The sequence below is a fragment of the Podarcis filfolensis genome (genome assembly GCF_964270895.1).
Source record: "Podarcis filfolensis genome assembly, chromosome: 3".
Classification (NCBI taxonomy): domain Eukaryota; kingdom Metazoa; phylum Chordata; class Lepidosauria; order Squamata; family Lacertidae; genus Podarcis; species Podarcis filfolensis.
This window is the reverse complement of record NC_139606.1, coordinates 66,901,154-66,917,530: the sequence shown is the minus strand read 5'-3', so window position 1 is coordinate 66,917,530 and position 16,377 is coordinate 66,901,154. Positions and strand designations below refer to the sequence as shown.

At 39.2% G+C, this 16,377-nt stretch overlaps 1 protein-coding gene across 21 annotated transcripts in view; it reads left to right on the top strand.

The window, feature by feature from the left end:
- Window positions 1-16,377, top strand: part of SYNE1 (spectrin repeat containing nuclear envelope protein 1) — a 276,264-nt gene that overhangs the window by 232,435 nt on the left and 27,452 nt on the right. For 11 of the 21 annotated variants that reach the window (XM_083607892.1, XM_083607884.1, XM_083607889.1 and 8 more), the window contains 8 exons: window positions 1,564-1,726; window positions 6,941-7,128; window positions 8,164-8,314; window positions 11,254-11,436; window positions 11,622-11,759; window positions 13,621-13,812; window positions 14,466-14,799; window positions 16,175-16,243. In XM_083607892.1, coding sequence (XP_083464018.1) covers window positions 1,564-1,726; window positions 6,941-7,128; window positions 8,164-8,314; window positions 11,254-11,436; window positions 11,622-11,759; window positions 13,621-13,812; window positions 14,466-14,799; window positions 16,175-16,243 — 1,418 coding nt within the window. The remainder of the gene's footprint in view (window positions 1-1,563; window positions 1,727-6,940; window positions 7,129-8,163; window positions 8,315-11,253; window positions 11,437-11,621; window positions 11,760-13,620; window positions 13,813-14,465; window positions 14,800-16,174; window positions 16,244-16,377) is intronic. The other 10 variants (XM_083607885.1, XM_083607875.1, XM_083607873.1 and 7 more) reach the window with 3 other exon arrangements.

Below are 16,377 nucleotides of genomic sequence, written 5' to 3'. Positions count from 1 at the left end.
TATTTTGCTTTAGAAATATTTGATAGATTTGCTGCCATGAAGAAAATGAAAGTTGTAAAATCAAAGTAAATACTTTGGGCGCATTTTGTGTTTCATTGTGACAAATAGTACTTGGTTTTCTAAATGTATATGTTCTGCTTCTAGGTAGTATTTCTTTCAAAATCATTTAGCCTTCAGTTGACTATCACATTTATGTTGTGAGAATAGCAGTTTGTTTATAGAACACTCAGCCACTACCGGGATTTTGGAGAAAAATTTATAAAGCACTTCTTTTATTTGTGTGTGTGTTTTAGAGTGTATATTATAAGAAATATATTGTTTTAAATTTAAATTTGAATGAGAAAAAAATACAACTTAATATAACATGCTGTAGCCCTTGGAAAACAAAGTGAATTTGTATTTAGTTGCTTATGAAAGTTACGTTCCAAAAGCAGCCAAACAGAATTGTTAATTTTCTTGTTACACACCAATGTACTTCTAACAAGGTTTCAGTAAAGGCCCCTGCAGATTAGTAAATCTGTTCCTACTGAAGTTGACAAATGGCTGTTTGAATATGTGAACCAGCCACTTCTTTTCTCCACATGATCCTTTCCATCATGTGGAAGGTCCTGTGGAGAAGTATAAGTGCTGAAAGCCCACACCTGTTTTCTATGCAATCCGGTATGTGGGAGTAAAGAAGTACTTAATTGTACAGGGAAGAAAAAATAAGCAAAATAAATTGGCCCAAAGATTTTTAGGGCCAAGTTTTTTTCTGTTTTATATTCAGCTTTTGTTTGAGCTGTGCCAACGGTTCGTTGTGGATATAGCTTAACCACAGAAGACAATACACTGTTCTGCATCAATTATGTTGTTAGAGATCAAAATGTTGGCAAAAAATAGTGCAATCTTGGGTTGGGGAAAAATGCGATAGCCCCACATGAAAAGTTATGCACTGATTAAAGAGGTCTGGATTCCCCAACAACTACACAGTTGTTGCACTAAGAAAAAATAACCTGAAAAATTCTGAATAATAGCTCATTTCTTTGCTAATCAAGATAAAAGTTATGGTGGCTATTATCAACGGCAAACACTACTTGGACCAAAATGGGTACCAATAAGTCTTTTCTTTATCTTAACAGCACTGCATCTTGAAAGAACCACTTCTACTGTAAAAAGAGTAGTGCTACAGTAAAAAATAATACTACAATTCACTCTTACATCTGAAAGCATTTTGTTGTTGTGTTTAGTACTTCCAGTGTGTTCTGAAAACTGAGCTGGAGAGTCTTAAGACTTCAGAAATAGGGTTTGTAGAGATACGTTTCAGATTTTTCTATGTACTGGTATATTAATCTCACAAAAATGTTTTCCTACTTGGCAGTGCCTTCTGTATCAAGATGTGGTCATGAAATAAGATAGATTTTGTTAAACGTATAGGCCCTTGTTTATAATATTTGTACCTAAGAGCGTGGTGCTCAGATGTAAAAGCCCAACTACTTCTGTACAGAAAATTACGAGAATAAATATGCTGTTTAACAATGCAGACTATTAAGTAACATACTCATGATCTTGCCTGTGATCCTGCAGGATGAAGAAGCTGAAGGAGACCCTGGTGGCAGTCCAGCAGTTGGATAAGAACATGAGCATCTTGAGATCTTGGCTTGCCCACATTGAGTCAGAATTGTCCAAGCCCATTGTCTATGAAACCTGTGATTCCGAGGAGATTCAAAGGAAACTAAATGAGCAGCAGGTAAAACAAAAATCTGAGGTAGAAGAACAAAAAAAATCATGAAACACCCACACTGCCCATTGCACAAAGGTGAGAGTGATCCAAGTGTGGTACAGGCTTGGGCCTGCTGTATCCAGCTCAATATTGCAAGAGGGCAGTGAGAGGAAGATGCCCTTAAATTTCATGGCAGGTGATGCTTATAGCATTACTCTGATAGAGTCTTCTGCTGTCAACATGGAACTGCTCACTGACCCTACCAAATGAGGTAAGGCACTGTGATGTTATGTCCAGAATGTCAGCTTCTGTTGTAATTAGCTTTTCATTGTGTGGGAGTTTTGGAGTGGATTGCAAGGCACTGTTTACTGCCATAGACTTGGAGGAAGCCTTCTGTGTTTGTACACTGCAAGCATTATAAATGCCTGAGACTCTCCATATTTGGGGATACCAAAATATATGTTCATCATTGGCTGTTTTTAAACCTGTGCTTTAATTCCTTTGCATGCAGAGTTGCATGAGCTATACAGAAATAATGTTTAACTTTCAAGCTTGTGCATAACCTGCAGAGCCATGAACACAGAACAAGAAGAATGAAGAGGAAAAAAACCTGAGCCATTGTTAAGATGTTGAGCATTCATTGTATTGTTTTTTGGTTATATGAATCTGTAGTCCTAAAAATGCCCTTTAGAGATCTCAACTCGCCATTTTCTTTCCATACATTTACTTAATCACAAGGTTTTCTTGTTTTTAAAATAATTTTCGGCATACCCCATTCTAAGTGCTTGCTGCTGGTTGTTATAATATTTCACATAAGAAACATTTCCGGTCTCCATATACCACCCAAAGAGAAGTTTTATTACAATATGGCTCCCAATATTTATAAGAGAGTAGTTCTATAGTATCAGGCAGCCACAAAGAATGGTTGTATTTTGCAGTGTATATATGATACATTTGCTGTTTAGTCGTATCCAACTCTTCGTGACCCCATGGACCAGAGCACGCCAGGCACTCCTGTCTTCCACTGCCTCCCGTAGTTTGGTTAAACTTATGCTGGTAGCTTCGAGAACACTGTCCAACCTCTGTTGTCCCCTTCTCCTTGTGCCCTCAATCTTTCCCAACATCAGGGTCTTTTCCAGGGAGTCTTCTCTTCTCATGAGGTGGCCAAAGTATTGGAGCCTCAGCTTCAGGATCTGTCCTTCCAGTGAGCACTCAGGGCTGATTTCCTTAAGAATGGATAGGTTTGATCTTCTTGATGTGTTAATGCATTCAGGGGACCTGCAGTTGTTACTCTTGATACTTAAAAGGAAACCCCCACCCCCAATCATGGAAGAAGAATCATACCTTTTATCCTGTTTTCCTCCACATCACACTGCTAACATACATAGACAACTAATGTTAGCAGTCCTTTCTGCAAGTAAGCAAGATGCAGTCACCATAGGCACCGAGTGTGGTTCAGGGCACCCACAGTTTTTTTACGTGGGGCAGCACAAGCTGGGGGGGTGCGCCCGATATAAGCATGCCCAGTGGTGGAGCATATGCTCCTGCTTAGCACACCCCACACTGCCCAGCTGAGGAGAGGACAGGCAATGCTGCTGTGACATTCCTTCCTCTCTCTGCCTCCCAAGGCAGACCTGACCCAGGAGCAGAGCAGAGCAGAGGCTGGGAATGAGGGAGCTGGCATGACCAGCCCAGTGCAGGAGAGGGGCAGCAACATTGCCGCCTCTCTTCAGACTTGACCGCAGAGTGGAGCTCTAGCTATGCGCCAGAGCCGGGCTCCACTGAGGGAGTCTGGGGGGGTACCTATTCGCACCCCCTCTCAAAAATGTGTCCTGCCCACAGTGGGTGTGCTGAAATCAGACGTGTGCACCACAGGCATGCTGACGTCAGACGCACACACGCAAGCGGCCCCGGGCAACCACTATCTTGCGGCCAAGCCAGCGGACCTGGCAGTAACACTGTACTCTTGTAAAGATTCATCAGGATAGCAAGAGAATGGGTTAGTCTCTTAGAGGCACAGCTCTTTAATCACTTTAAAAACCTGAATTGTATCTAAAAAGATGCATGAAGGCAATGCAAATTGGTGGAGTGTTGCTTCATTTTGCAAATGGGACAAGCAGTTGTAAATTTTGCTACTGGAGATTGATCCAGGAAAGTTGTGCACTGTGATGCTTCCAAATAAACAGCTCAGGAATCCTATTCTTCCGCATTATTATCCTCCAGTTTCAGTGTAACAAAAGTGTGAATGGCTATCAGAAAAAAATCCATATAGGAGTCAAAGAATCATAGCTCTCTCATTACAACTGAAAAGCTACTTTTGGCAAGACCCAGCTGTAGCTTTTACAATGTCTAAAGTGAAAAGGCTGAGCACAAATTTACTCATTACCTTTACACTGGAATGGATGGATTAGTCTATTTTGGGTCCACATCAGTTTTACATATGACCATTCATAAGTCTGTGTTTCTATATCAATCTGCAGCTTTAAGAAAGTATCCAAACAAAAATGTGCATTTGGATTAGATAGATAGATATAGCTATATCACAAAATTTCTAAATGTATTTTGTCCTAAAGTTAAATGCAGTGTTTTGAGTATTTTCTTTAATTAAAGAACTGCAAAATTCAGAGGAATTCAAAATTTGATTCACACATTAGTCCAGGAGATGTTGCATTTTGCATAGTTAACGCCCCCCCTCCAAAAAAAGCCAGCATGGGCTGGCAGGAAGAGGACAGATCGTTCCATCTGGCAAGCAGAAATGCTTGGGCTGATAGAATGATCGCCTTGGCATGATGTTGAACTCCACCCATCGTGTCTTCTTGATAGAGCTCACTATATTGGAACTTTTCCAGTCTTTCTGCTTCTCCAAAGCATGTGTCTTCAGGAAACATGCCACAGGGCTAAGATTAATAGTGAAATCCTACCTAGAAAGTTAAATGGGCCTCACTTTCAGGTAAGTGTACGTAGGATTGCAGCCTCGGGGTTTAAAGGCCATAGACTGGCTACAATGAAATGTATGATGTAGATTTTAACTGGGGCATACAGGTACATATGGGCACAAAATTACATTACCTGGTTAATATCTAGTCACATCTTGCTTATGCAGATGTTTTTCATTTGGAAAAGATCACAAGAATACTGTATGTGCACATGCAGAAAAAATAAGAAAAAAAAGCTTTAAATATGGAAGATATAATACACTGTAATACTGTGAACTAAATTTCACTGAACTCAGTGAGACTTATTTCTCAGAAGGCCCCAGAAAAAGGATTGAACCATTAATATATTTTCTGTGGGGGTCATTCTTTACCCCAGATGCATATATCTTGCAAATCCTGCAAGCTAGTGACTCTGCAGCTTTGCCCAGACACTAGTACTAATATATTCAAAGTAAAACTAGGTACCATTTATTCACAATTATACTCCGGCATAGCAGTGTATCTAAAATGGGTTGAATTTGTACCCCACAGTCAAAGGGTACAGAGTTGAAACTAATGGACCTAACTTAGTCGTTAATTTCAGTGCCCTACTCTGAGCTTCTTTCTTTCTTTGACGATCACTCATGGCCGAGTAAGATTGTCTTCCATGAAAACATGTTTATATTACTACTTAGAGCACTGTTCCTGGTGTTATATTTCCTGTTAGACACACACACACACACGCAATATTCAAGGAATGGAAGAGAAGAAAGGGCATAGTTTGAAACATGGGAGGAAACGAAACGTTTTGGAGAAATGTAAACAAGGCAAAATGTTGTCAAGGAAGGAGTGTGAAATGTTACTGGAACTTCAAACCAAGTGACATCTTCTCACTGGAAACGTGTCCCATAGTTATAGCTATTCTTGCTTCACAATAATAATTCCAGGATTTAGAAATTTTCAGTAATCTGAGAATTATTGTTGTACTGTTCAAGTTTAGTCCAGAAGGGATACTGTAAACTGTTGAATCACATGCTTAGGGTTAACTTCTTTTATGAGGATGATTCCATTGCCATATGACCCACCCATCCATCCATTTAATAATTTCCTTTCGTACTGCAGATATCACCATGTACTGTATACCACACATGCATCTCACATGAACCTTTTTATCTGTTGAATTGTTTCCAGCCAAAGCTGGCCCTTGAGGAACACATACCATCCTGTATTTTACATTAGCCTGTATTTTAAAATAATATAGTTATATTTATCCATATTCCTCCAAACAGGGATCATATGGGACCATGAAAGATGTATATATGGCACAGCATAGCAGATACAACCCAGAAGGCACCAGTTTTACTCACCATTGTTCACATCAGTAATTCTTGTCTGAGGCAACTCCTGTTGAAGTTAACAGAAGATGCACACTTGCACTGTTTTGTGAATTGTTATCTAGATAATTTTCTAGATCAATTAGGCTCTGATTTGAAAAACAAAAATCAATATTTGTTGATCAAAAATGTTCACTAGTGATTAAAATTAAGCTACTTGCCTTTGTTGGCATATTAAATATTGTAAAATTTAGTTTAACATAACTCCCTTTAATTCCAGACTTTAAGGTTTGTATAAACTATGCTAATTACTTACCACAATAAGTTCCCAGCTGGTTAATGATAGAGAAGTGATGATAAAGGCTAAACAAAGACAATTTTAGTTTTCAAATCAAGTCGTTGCAGGGAAGCACTTAAGTTGTCTGACACCTGAAAGAGAAGTTACTCAGAAATTCAATTCATTTGATTATATAAGGATTGTTATTTCATAATTAAGCAGAGAGGTTTAAGAGGATTTTCAGGGTTCAAAGAACTGCTCCTAGATATACTCAATATTAAATTGAAAAAAATGAGTGCTTACTTCGTGTAATCCATAATATGTATATCAATGTTATCAGCATAACTTTTTCCTTCTTTTTTTAAGCAAAAATATTTGTGCTAATATAGCTAGTACAAAAGGCTTTGCTTTACTTTTACTTTAGAAGAACACAGGTGGGTAGGTGTGGTGACTGACTGCTTTCCTCTTCTCCCTAAATGTCACTATTTCAGTGGACCTTACTTTTCAGTACATGCACTTAGAATCTGAGTCAAAAACTGTTGGACATGTTGATAACCACTCATCACAGAATGGCTTTTTTGTAATCAATTGCCAAATAGGCTGCTTTCATCCATTTCTGTTCCAAGTTTGCCTTGTTTGCTTCTGCTGCATATTTTTTTTAAGCTTGCCTCCTCTTTTGTCTAAGATGTTTACAAGCTCATCTGTTGACCTATAGGAGCTGCAAAGGGACATAGAGAAACATAGCACTGGAGTTGCATCTGTCCTCAACCTTTGTGAAGTTCTGCTCCATGACTGTGACGCTTGTGCCACTGAAACAGAATGTGACTCCATCCAGCAGGCCACACGGAACCTGGACCGAAGGTGGCGGAACATCTGTGCTATGTCAATGGAAAGGCGACTCAAGTAAGCGCTCGACCCAGGGAGTCCTCAGATGATCCTCAGTATATCTTAGAATGGATGAAACCTTGTCAGTTCTGTATTCAGCAGAGTACCTGCTGCTGAATCTTGGCCCAAATCTTTGGGCTGGATCTCAACAGATGGGCCCATAGAGTTGTGTGCATATAGTTCAAGCAATCTGATTGTGCATATATAGTTCAAGGAGTCTGTCACTGCTGCACATCCTAAAAACATATGTTTTGCATGCAAAAGATCTCAGGTTCAATCTCTAGCATATCCATTCAGGGCTGGGAAAGACGCTTCTCTAAAACCCCAGAAAGCCATTGCCAGGTAGTGTAGACAACGCTGAGCTAGATGGGTGATTGATCTCTATATAAGGTAGTTTCCAACATCACAGTGAATGTTTTGGGGTGTTGGTTATTGTTTTTTAAACCCATTGATAAGTTCATCTCGATGACCATTTTATTTCCATTGATGATTTACAATTTAATGCTGTGCGTCCCTGTATGATTAGTAATTTGCTATACTGCATGATGGACATACCAATTCATGTGCTAGTGAAAGGAAGCCTCCAGGATGTTTTGTCCCTTAAATTCAACATTGGGTAACTACAGAGAATTTAACACACAGAGAAAGTTTCTTTTTGTGCTCAGAAATCATCAGAGAGCTGCTGTACTTTGTAAAAGCAAGATTGCATTTCTGGACCTATTCTGCTCAGCACTTGGTTTACTGTACCCTTATTATAAACATCTTACAATTTTTATATGAATTCCAAATGAGAATTTGCCATGTATAAAGAGAAAAATCAACAGCCCACAGCTGTCTTGCTCCAGCTCAGCCAACGATTTTCATTGCTTGTTAATCAAACTTACTGTCAAGCTTTGGTTAAGAACCAGTTATTGTTCAGTACAACTGTTGTTTGCTTGGGCATGCTTAAGTTTGCAGTATGATTTCCCTGTTGCAGCTGGTGAAGTAAATGAGAAGTTGAAAAATCATTAAAGTGAATCACAGCCTATCCTCATTTTTCATTTTCTGCTTCAGGATTGAAGAGACATGGAGACTGTGGCAAAAGTTCCTGGATGATTATTCTCGCTTTGAAGATTGGCTAAAAATTTCTGAAAGAACAGCTGCTTTCCCTAGTTCTTCTGGCGTACTGTACACGGTTGCTAAGGAAGAACTAAAGAAATTTGAGGTGACTTGTTACATTTGAAATATATTACCTTTTGATCCTATTACAGCAGTGAGCGTATTCTTGCCCTGTCAGAGAACATGTTACTTGATAGGGAAGTTCTTTATTAATATAGAATGATTAATACTTTTGCAGCCATCTCATGAGAAATAATTGGCTAGAGACAAAGAAAGCTCACTCTTTCCATAATGCTATAGGCCTCAGTTTCTTCTGCCCACCCACCCCTTCTCCTTTAGCACAGCTACAAGAAGGCAATAGGATGTTTTCCCTTCTGTTTTTAACTCACTGTAGTTAATTCTTAAGTCCTAAACCAGACAAACTAGTTAGTGTTAACTGTGGGTTAAGTAAACAAGCTAGCTTCAAATCTGGTTAATACTGGCTTGTTTTCCTAAACTGTATTTCAACACTAACCACAGTTGATGGTTCCAGCCTAACAAGTATCCATGGTCAGTTGAAAATTGGAAGCAAAACCTTCTAGTCTCATCCTTGAGAAAAGTGGCAAGAGAAGTGGGCACAAGGCTCATGCATGAATGCTAAATAGTGAGTTAGCAACATGTGTGAATGCAGCCATTGTTTCCAAATCTCCAAATCATCCTTTGAAGGAATGGGATTTTGTCTTTACTTCAGGCCCTCAAGAGTCTTTAGTTACTGCTTAATTCAGGCAAACCATAGGTAATCTTTAACATTCATACCAGTATTGGAAAACAGCTTCAAAATATAGGTTTTAAATCTGGTTTGGTGAGCATATGTAAACCATAGTTTGCCAATTTCAATGCAAGCAAGCTTTGCCTGAACCAGGAAGCAGCTAACTGGCTCTAATTGGCTAATTGGCATGATTTAGGGGACTGAAAATATTTCATGTGAACACTATGAGTTTTCTGATTGTACAGTGTAGAGAACTGTTCAATACATTCCTTACCCTCCAATTTTACGCAAGTTACTAATTTTTTAAAACTTGGTAATTTCCCACCATCCTTTCTTTTCTCTTTAATTTCATTTGCAAACTATTACCAGGCTCTTCCAAGTAGAACTTCATCATGCAAACACTCATATGCATTATTTGGTTTGCAGGATGAGTAATCAATTTCTCTGAAGAAAAATGTTCTTCAAACTTTTCTTCTTACTCATTTCCTTTGCCCCTAACTCACTGAAGATTCATATATTTAATGATTTCCACTGAAACTCAACCAAGTATATTTTATTAGCCTTTCTTATTAAAACTGGCTTGATTTCGTCTTGAAGCTAGTGTCCTGTAATTTTTGTCTCATCTCCTTTTATTCCAACTGTTTCAAATCACTTTCCCCTTCCTACATGCTGAATTGTATAATTACTGTTGAATAAAAATTCACTGTTCACTGAAAAGCTCCAAAAATATTTCTAGCTGGCTTTGGAACTTTTCTTTCATTCACTATTTCTATATTCTGTCACAGAATAAGGATTTAAGGCGACAAAAGGCAAAAGAGGGTGAGATTCCTGTAACAATTGTGTAGAAGAGGAACAGCATCACTTTCTGAAATGCCACCTTCTATATACAGTTTCTTAAAGGCACAGGAGCCTCTCCTTGTTTGTGAATCGTCACACCACAAGGTTTTTAAAAACCATACATTGGTCTTTTCTGTAGAGTTTGTATGTACCAAGAACCTAAATTGTTATCAAGATTGGTCTTGTGTTTCTCTGATTATGTCCTTAATGGTGCTTTTGGTTGATTATCAGGATGAGGATTCTAAAATTCTAGCTTAGCTGATGTGACGGTTCTCACTCATGCCATTGCCATTAACCGGCGACTGGGGCTTCAGGCTTAAACACACTCACCTAGGAACAAGTCTAAATGACTTAATTCTTTTGTGTGACTGTGTGACTTAATTCTGAGAAGATATTTTTTGAACTTCACTGTAAACGATGTTGCTAAAGTCAGTTTAGAAACATGTTCTTGTTAATACAGCACTGAGAGCTTGAAAGCATGTGCAGCTGTCCATCCTTTGAACAAAAGTTACTAACAGATTACATGGCAACTGTGATTCACTAGACATAAGGGCTGCCTGTTATAAAATGTATTTGTGATACATTTAGAGACAGGTGCATTTTGTTTCTGTAAGAGAGATACTTTGCTGATCTTAACACATGTTTTGTTCCTCTGATTACCATTTCCATTGCATTTGAAAACTCTCTTCTCTTCTTTTCTTTTCGTTCTTTCTTACCTATCCACGTTTTTACTTTCCACGTATTGACATTTAACCTGAGTTGTTAATTTATGGGAAGAATCCTGTGGGGACTTTTGCTGCTTCAAAACTTTTAATAACTCAAGGAGAAACACCAAGCTACAGGACAACGGAAAAATTATGACTAGGATCTTTAGCCAATTTGTTGTAATGGAAAATTCATTCCCACTCCCAATGTTGATGTAGCACACCCAAACACACACATTCACACACAACACACCATCTACTTTGTTTTCCAAGAGGATGTTTTGTAGGATCACAAATGATTACTGCCCAACATCCTAAGTCCTTGAATTCCCATAACGAAAAAGGTTTTGATCATATGAGACTCACAAATGGAGAGACTGATGTTGTACTTCGGTCCTGCTTGCAGGCTTCCCATAGGCATCTTATTGGCCACTGTGAAAACAGGATGCAGCACTAGATGTGCTTTTGGTCTCATCCAGTGACATCCCAGTATCACATGTGTTGTGTAGCTCTGGATTCACTTAAGGGAAAATTGAATTGATTTATTCTTAGTAGAATATTGTAGCACCAATCAAAAGTCACTTCTTAAATTACCCCTTCATACATGCATGTAATATCCTTGATAGTAATTTCCATCTACAAAGATCTCTTCTCTTCTGTGGTACTGTTGCCAAGGTCAAGGACAAGGAAAATACAAACCATGATTTACAGAGGCCAGTGCTCTAATAGGCTCTTTTGTTGCTGCTATTCTTGTAGGCTTTTCAGCGACAAGTTCATGAAAGCCTGACTCAGCTGGAACTGATTAACAAGCAGTACCGCCGCTTGGCCCGAGAGAACCGCACTGACTCTGCTTGCAGCCTCAAGCAGATGGTCCATGAAGGAAACCAGAGATGGGACAATTTACAAAAGCGAGTGACCTCCATCCTCCGCAGGCTTAAAGTATTTCTCCATTCATAGTTCATTCCTTATGGTGGTATATTTTTGGATCAGGGGAAGGGGGGAGTTGCTGTTGAGAACATTGCAGTTTTATTAATTGATGTGGTAGTTGTGGTGGTTCTGTTTAAGTTATGTTTGATAAAGTTGAAGGCTATAAGCATTTAAATTAGGTTTATTTCCTTTTTTAGCATTTCATTGGTCAGCGTGAGGAGTTTGAGACGGCACGCGACAGCATTCTAGTATGGCTTACAGAGATGGATCTACAGTTAACCAACATTGAACATTTCTCAGAGTGTGATGTTCAGGCCAAGATAAAGCAGCTCAAGGTATAGAAATGCAACCTATAGGCACACAGGAACAAAACAAAACAAAAAAAACCCAATAAGCACTTTACACATTATTTAAAAGGTTTATTCGGAGCAAGTTTCATAAACATGAAAATGGAAAGGAAAGCACTAAGTGGGATTCTCAGCCCACACCAAGTAAATCAGTTCTGGCAAGCGAAAGCAAACAGATGACATCTGAAAGTTTAATTGTTTGTTCACGAGTTGCTTTTCTTTACCCATATTTAGAGAAGAGATGGAGAAATGCCCAGCACAAGTCACTGGTTGTATCTAAAGTAGCACCAAGTAAGCCTTTCATCAGTGCAAGGATTTCCACTTGCCCAAGAGCACTACTTCCCCAGCGTGCTCCCTAAATCTGTACTGGATTTACCCTCAACCCTCCACGGCAGATATGGGGAGGGGACAAGGTGCACACAAGGGAATAGAGAGGAGAAGGTCCCTTTGTACAAGTGAACATTTTTGAGCTGAGGGGACTTTTCGGTTTTGTCCTAACTAAAGATTTGTCCTAACTAAAGATTCTTAGATGGAAGCTGCTATTATTATTATTATTATTATTATTATTATTATTATTATTAGGAAGATGGTATTATTAGATGGTATTATTATTAGATGGAAGCTGAATCAGGCTATTGGTCCATCTAGTGCAGTATTATCCACACTGACTGGCAACAGCTCTGAAGGCTTTCAGACAGTGAATATTTCCATCCCTACACAGAGATTCTGGGGATTGAATCTGGACCTTTTGTAAAGTATGTGTTCTGCCACTGAGCCACAGCCCTTCCCTTCCACGTCACAGTGGGAAACAGTAGATGGAGCAACAATTAAGGGTCCATCATCATTGCTTCTCTTGGTGGCAGTTGTGGTTCCCCATACTCAGGAGTTCCTGGATTCAGGTCTTCTGCCAAATGTCTAGGTTCCTGTGATACTAGTGGCATGTTTTGTTTTGTTTTGTTTTGAAGTCAAGTTGACTTTCCACCTGTGTGCCTATTTTGCATTAGCTCTGCAGTGTAAAACAACTAAGGATACTTTTGTTCCAGGAATCAGGTCTGTGTGGTGAAAGAACTGAATATAGGCTCCTGACAGTAGATAGGATCACATCAGTCTTCTGTCTGAACTTGCCCACAAATTATATCATTTGGGCTATTGCTGAAGGCACCATGACTGAACAACTGTGTTGTAGATGGTGCCTCAAAAAACACATATATTTTGTTTATACTGATAACTGTTTAAATATTTTAAAACCTTGGTATGCACCTGAGTCTGAAAGAACTTAAATAAAGTGAAATTGTCACCAACTAACATAACAGATTAGGAATGCAGGATCTTTATGTGTTCTTTCCAGGTGGTGTATAATAACAATATAAAATAGAATACAATATACATTATCTTTGTTGATTGGCTTCTTAAGCGGTTTGACAATGCAAGAGTATGGCTTGAGAATCTTTGTGTTCTTCCTTCTATTCTGTTTACCTATGGGATAATCAACTGCCTGGTCAGCTGTGTGCTTGTTGTATACCAGGCTTCAGCAACCTGGTGCTCCCCAGATGTTTGGAATTACCACTTCCATTATTCCTAGCCAGTGCTGGCGGGGGCTGATGGGAGTTGAAGTCCCGAGAGATCTGGAGAGCACTAGGTTACAGAAGACTGATCTAGATACTCTCCATAATATAAATGTTTTATAGATACAACATTTTCAGTAAATGAACTAGTTTAATGGTTATCTTAACTGTCTTGAAATATCTGTATTTAAATAACAGGTGTTATAATGATCTTTTAATTAATATGTTTACTAGAAACATTTCACACACACCCCTTAAAATTTCATTATAACTATGCTATGCAGGCCTTTCAGCAGGAGATATCATTGAACAACAACAAAATTGAACAGATCATTGCCCAGGGTGAGCAGCTGATAGAAAAAAGTGAGCCTCTGGATGCAGCTGTCATTGAAGAAGAGCTTGATGAGCTTCGGCGATACTGCCAGGAGGTCTTTGGCCGAGTTGAACGGTATCATAAAAAACTAATCCGCCTCCCGGTAAGTTTTTTTTTCACCATAAGCAATTGTTGAAAGCCTTACAGAGGTAGGACATTCAGTATGGTAAATTTAAAGCTTTGTGAATGCATAAGCATGAAATTTGCAAGATCAGAGCTACACAATCCATAATGGACTGCACAGTGGATCCCACTGGACCATTATTTTGTTTCTATGTAGAAAGGTACACTTCTAAATCTAGAGAGGCATCATTATTCATTTAAGTTTCCAGGCTGAAAATGCAAAAGAGAAGTACATAAGAAATATCTGGAAATCAGACTGCTGTTTTCAGAAGATGAAAGAAAAGGACCTAGTACTGGTCCAAATGCATGACTATTTTGGCTCATTTCCGAGATACTGCAGTAAATTTCCTGGCTGGAAGGAGATGTTATCTAACAGAGACAATTACCTGATAGGCAGCCATAGAGATGAGCACTAAACATACAAGACATGCTTATTTTTAGCTTTTTTTATTAGTGTTATATGGGAGTTTTAAAAACAACAACACACCCATAAAACCAGAAAAGAAAGAAGCATAATGAGAATGTTGTGAGTTTGAATGTTACACAGTGACACTTTTATCTTATTGACCTAGCTAGAGCTAGCACTGATCCATTGAGAAGACTATTAATTGACTCTTTAATGTTTCCTTCTAGCTCACAGATGATGAGCATGACCTCTCTGATCGCGAAGTGGATCTGGATGAATCGGGAGATCTTTCTGACATACACTGGCATGACAAATCTGCAGACAGTGTCCTCTCCCCACACCCTTCCTCCAACCTCTCACTGTCTCTTCCCCAGCCTCTCCGAAGTGAAAGGTCAGGACGTGACACTCCTGCTAGTGTAGATTCCATCCCCTTGGAATGGGATCATGACTATGACCTGAGCCGGGACCTGGAGACGGCCGTTTCGAGAGCGCTGCATTCTGAAGAAGTGGAGGGGCAAGAAGACAAAGAGTTTTATCTCAGAGGAGCAGCAAGCCTAGCAGGTATAATCACTCACCCATCTCTAATCCCTTCATACAGCTCTGCAGGGACATTTCTAAGTCAGCTGACCTTTATTGGCCTAGTTCTTGGCGTAAAGTTGCCGGTTACATGAACAGCTCTGACATATGGTTGCTTTTTAGGAAATTTTCATAGACTGTCAGAGAAGGAACTGGAAGAGATTTTTTCAGACAGAATAGATTAGCTGGCGCTACCCTATTAGTCATAGCAGTCACAGAAGGCAAATTTTTCTGGAAAACTTTGAGTTTAGTTAATAGCTGGGCTTGAAGTCATTGTGGTTCAGGGCCTAGTCTCATGAACTTTGATGAATTTTGTTTTCAATTAGCCCCCATGTGTTGAACTAGTAAAGGGAATGCTTCTGCAATGCCAGCTGCTGTATTCCAAGCCACCACAATGATGTGTGAAAAACAACCTCACACTGCCTTTCCTAGCACACAGCTAAAAGTCTGTGGTGTCAAACTCATGGGTGCCATGTTCAAAAAGGATCAGGCACACCCCTTGTTTAGGTAAGACAGGAGTTGACATTAGTGGGAATTTAGCAGTGCCGTTTTGACTCTTAAGACTCATGGGTTAAACATGCTTAGCCGTGTGACCATGCTGGTCCTAGAAAATAACAATCATGCAGAATATTTTAATAAGACAGTTTCTGTGGGACAGTGCAGCAGAGGTAAAAGGATGGCGTCAACTTGATCCTGTGAGTGTTTCCATAGTACTATGGAATTTAATGAGACTCCCAAAAGTGAGCATAACATGCACATCTGCCATAAACCTAAGCCTGATTTATATTTTTGTGTCCTGGTCCAATACATAGTTACAAAACACTGGTTTCCATGTCAAACAGGAAGCATGTGTATTCAGTTATGCTTGTTTCTTTGAAATACATACGCCTAACAATACAAAAACTAAGATTTAGCTGGGAATTACAAGGACATCCCTGCAAGGACAGACTAAAAGCCTAGCTTACCCAGCAAGCACACTGTTCCCAGATGTTGTTCACCAGTAGGTCCCAGGGTTAAAATAAATAAATAAAAACAGATTAAAGTCACAGAATACGCTTCTGTTCATGAGGCTCCATTATCAGAAGTACAACAAGATGGGGGTTGCATGTTTGGTCCTACTGAAATACACAGTTCTGGTCTCTCATCATGTAATTGCACATTTGGGTTTCTCCTTGTTGCCTGTTTCATTTGGATCCTTGAACCATTTTTGGAGAATACACAAAGATTAATTTCAGTTAATGTCTCAAAAGCAGTAGAACTGGTGGTTTACTCTCCTTTTGGGAGATTCAGTGCCTGACGCAAAGGAGACTGAAATAATTGTTGATAAGCAGTCATTTTGGGTTGTGTTTTATTTTTCCAGATATAGTGATCCCTGGGAGCCCTGAGGCCTATATAAAACTTACTGAAAATGCTCTTAGAAATGTCTATGGTAGGCAACAGATATCAAGATTGCCAGACCTAAACCACCAATAACACTGCCTTCTTACTTGGCATATCTGCTTTCTTAGTCACTACTTATCCCAGCCACTCTTCTTCACACATCAGTGCCAGCATGTTGATAGA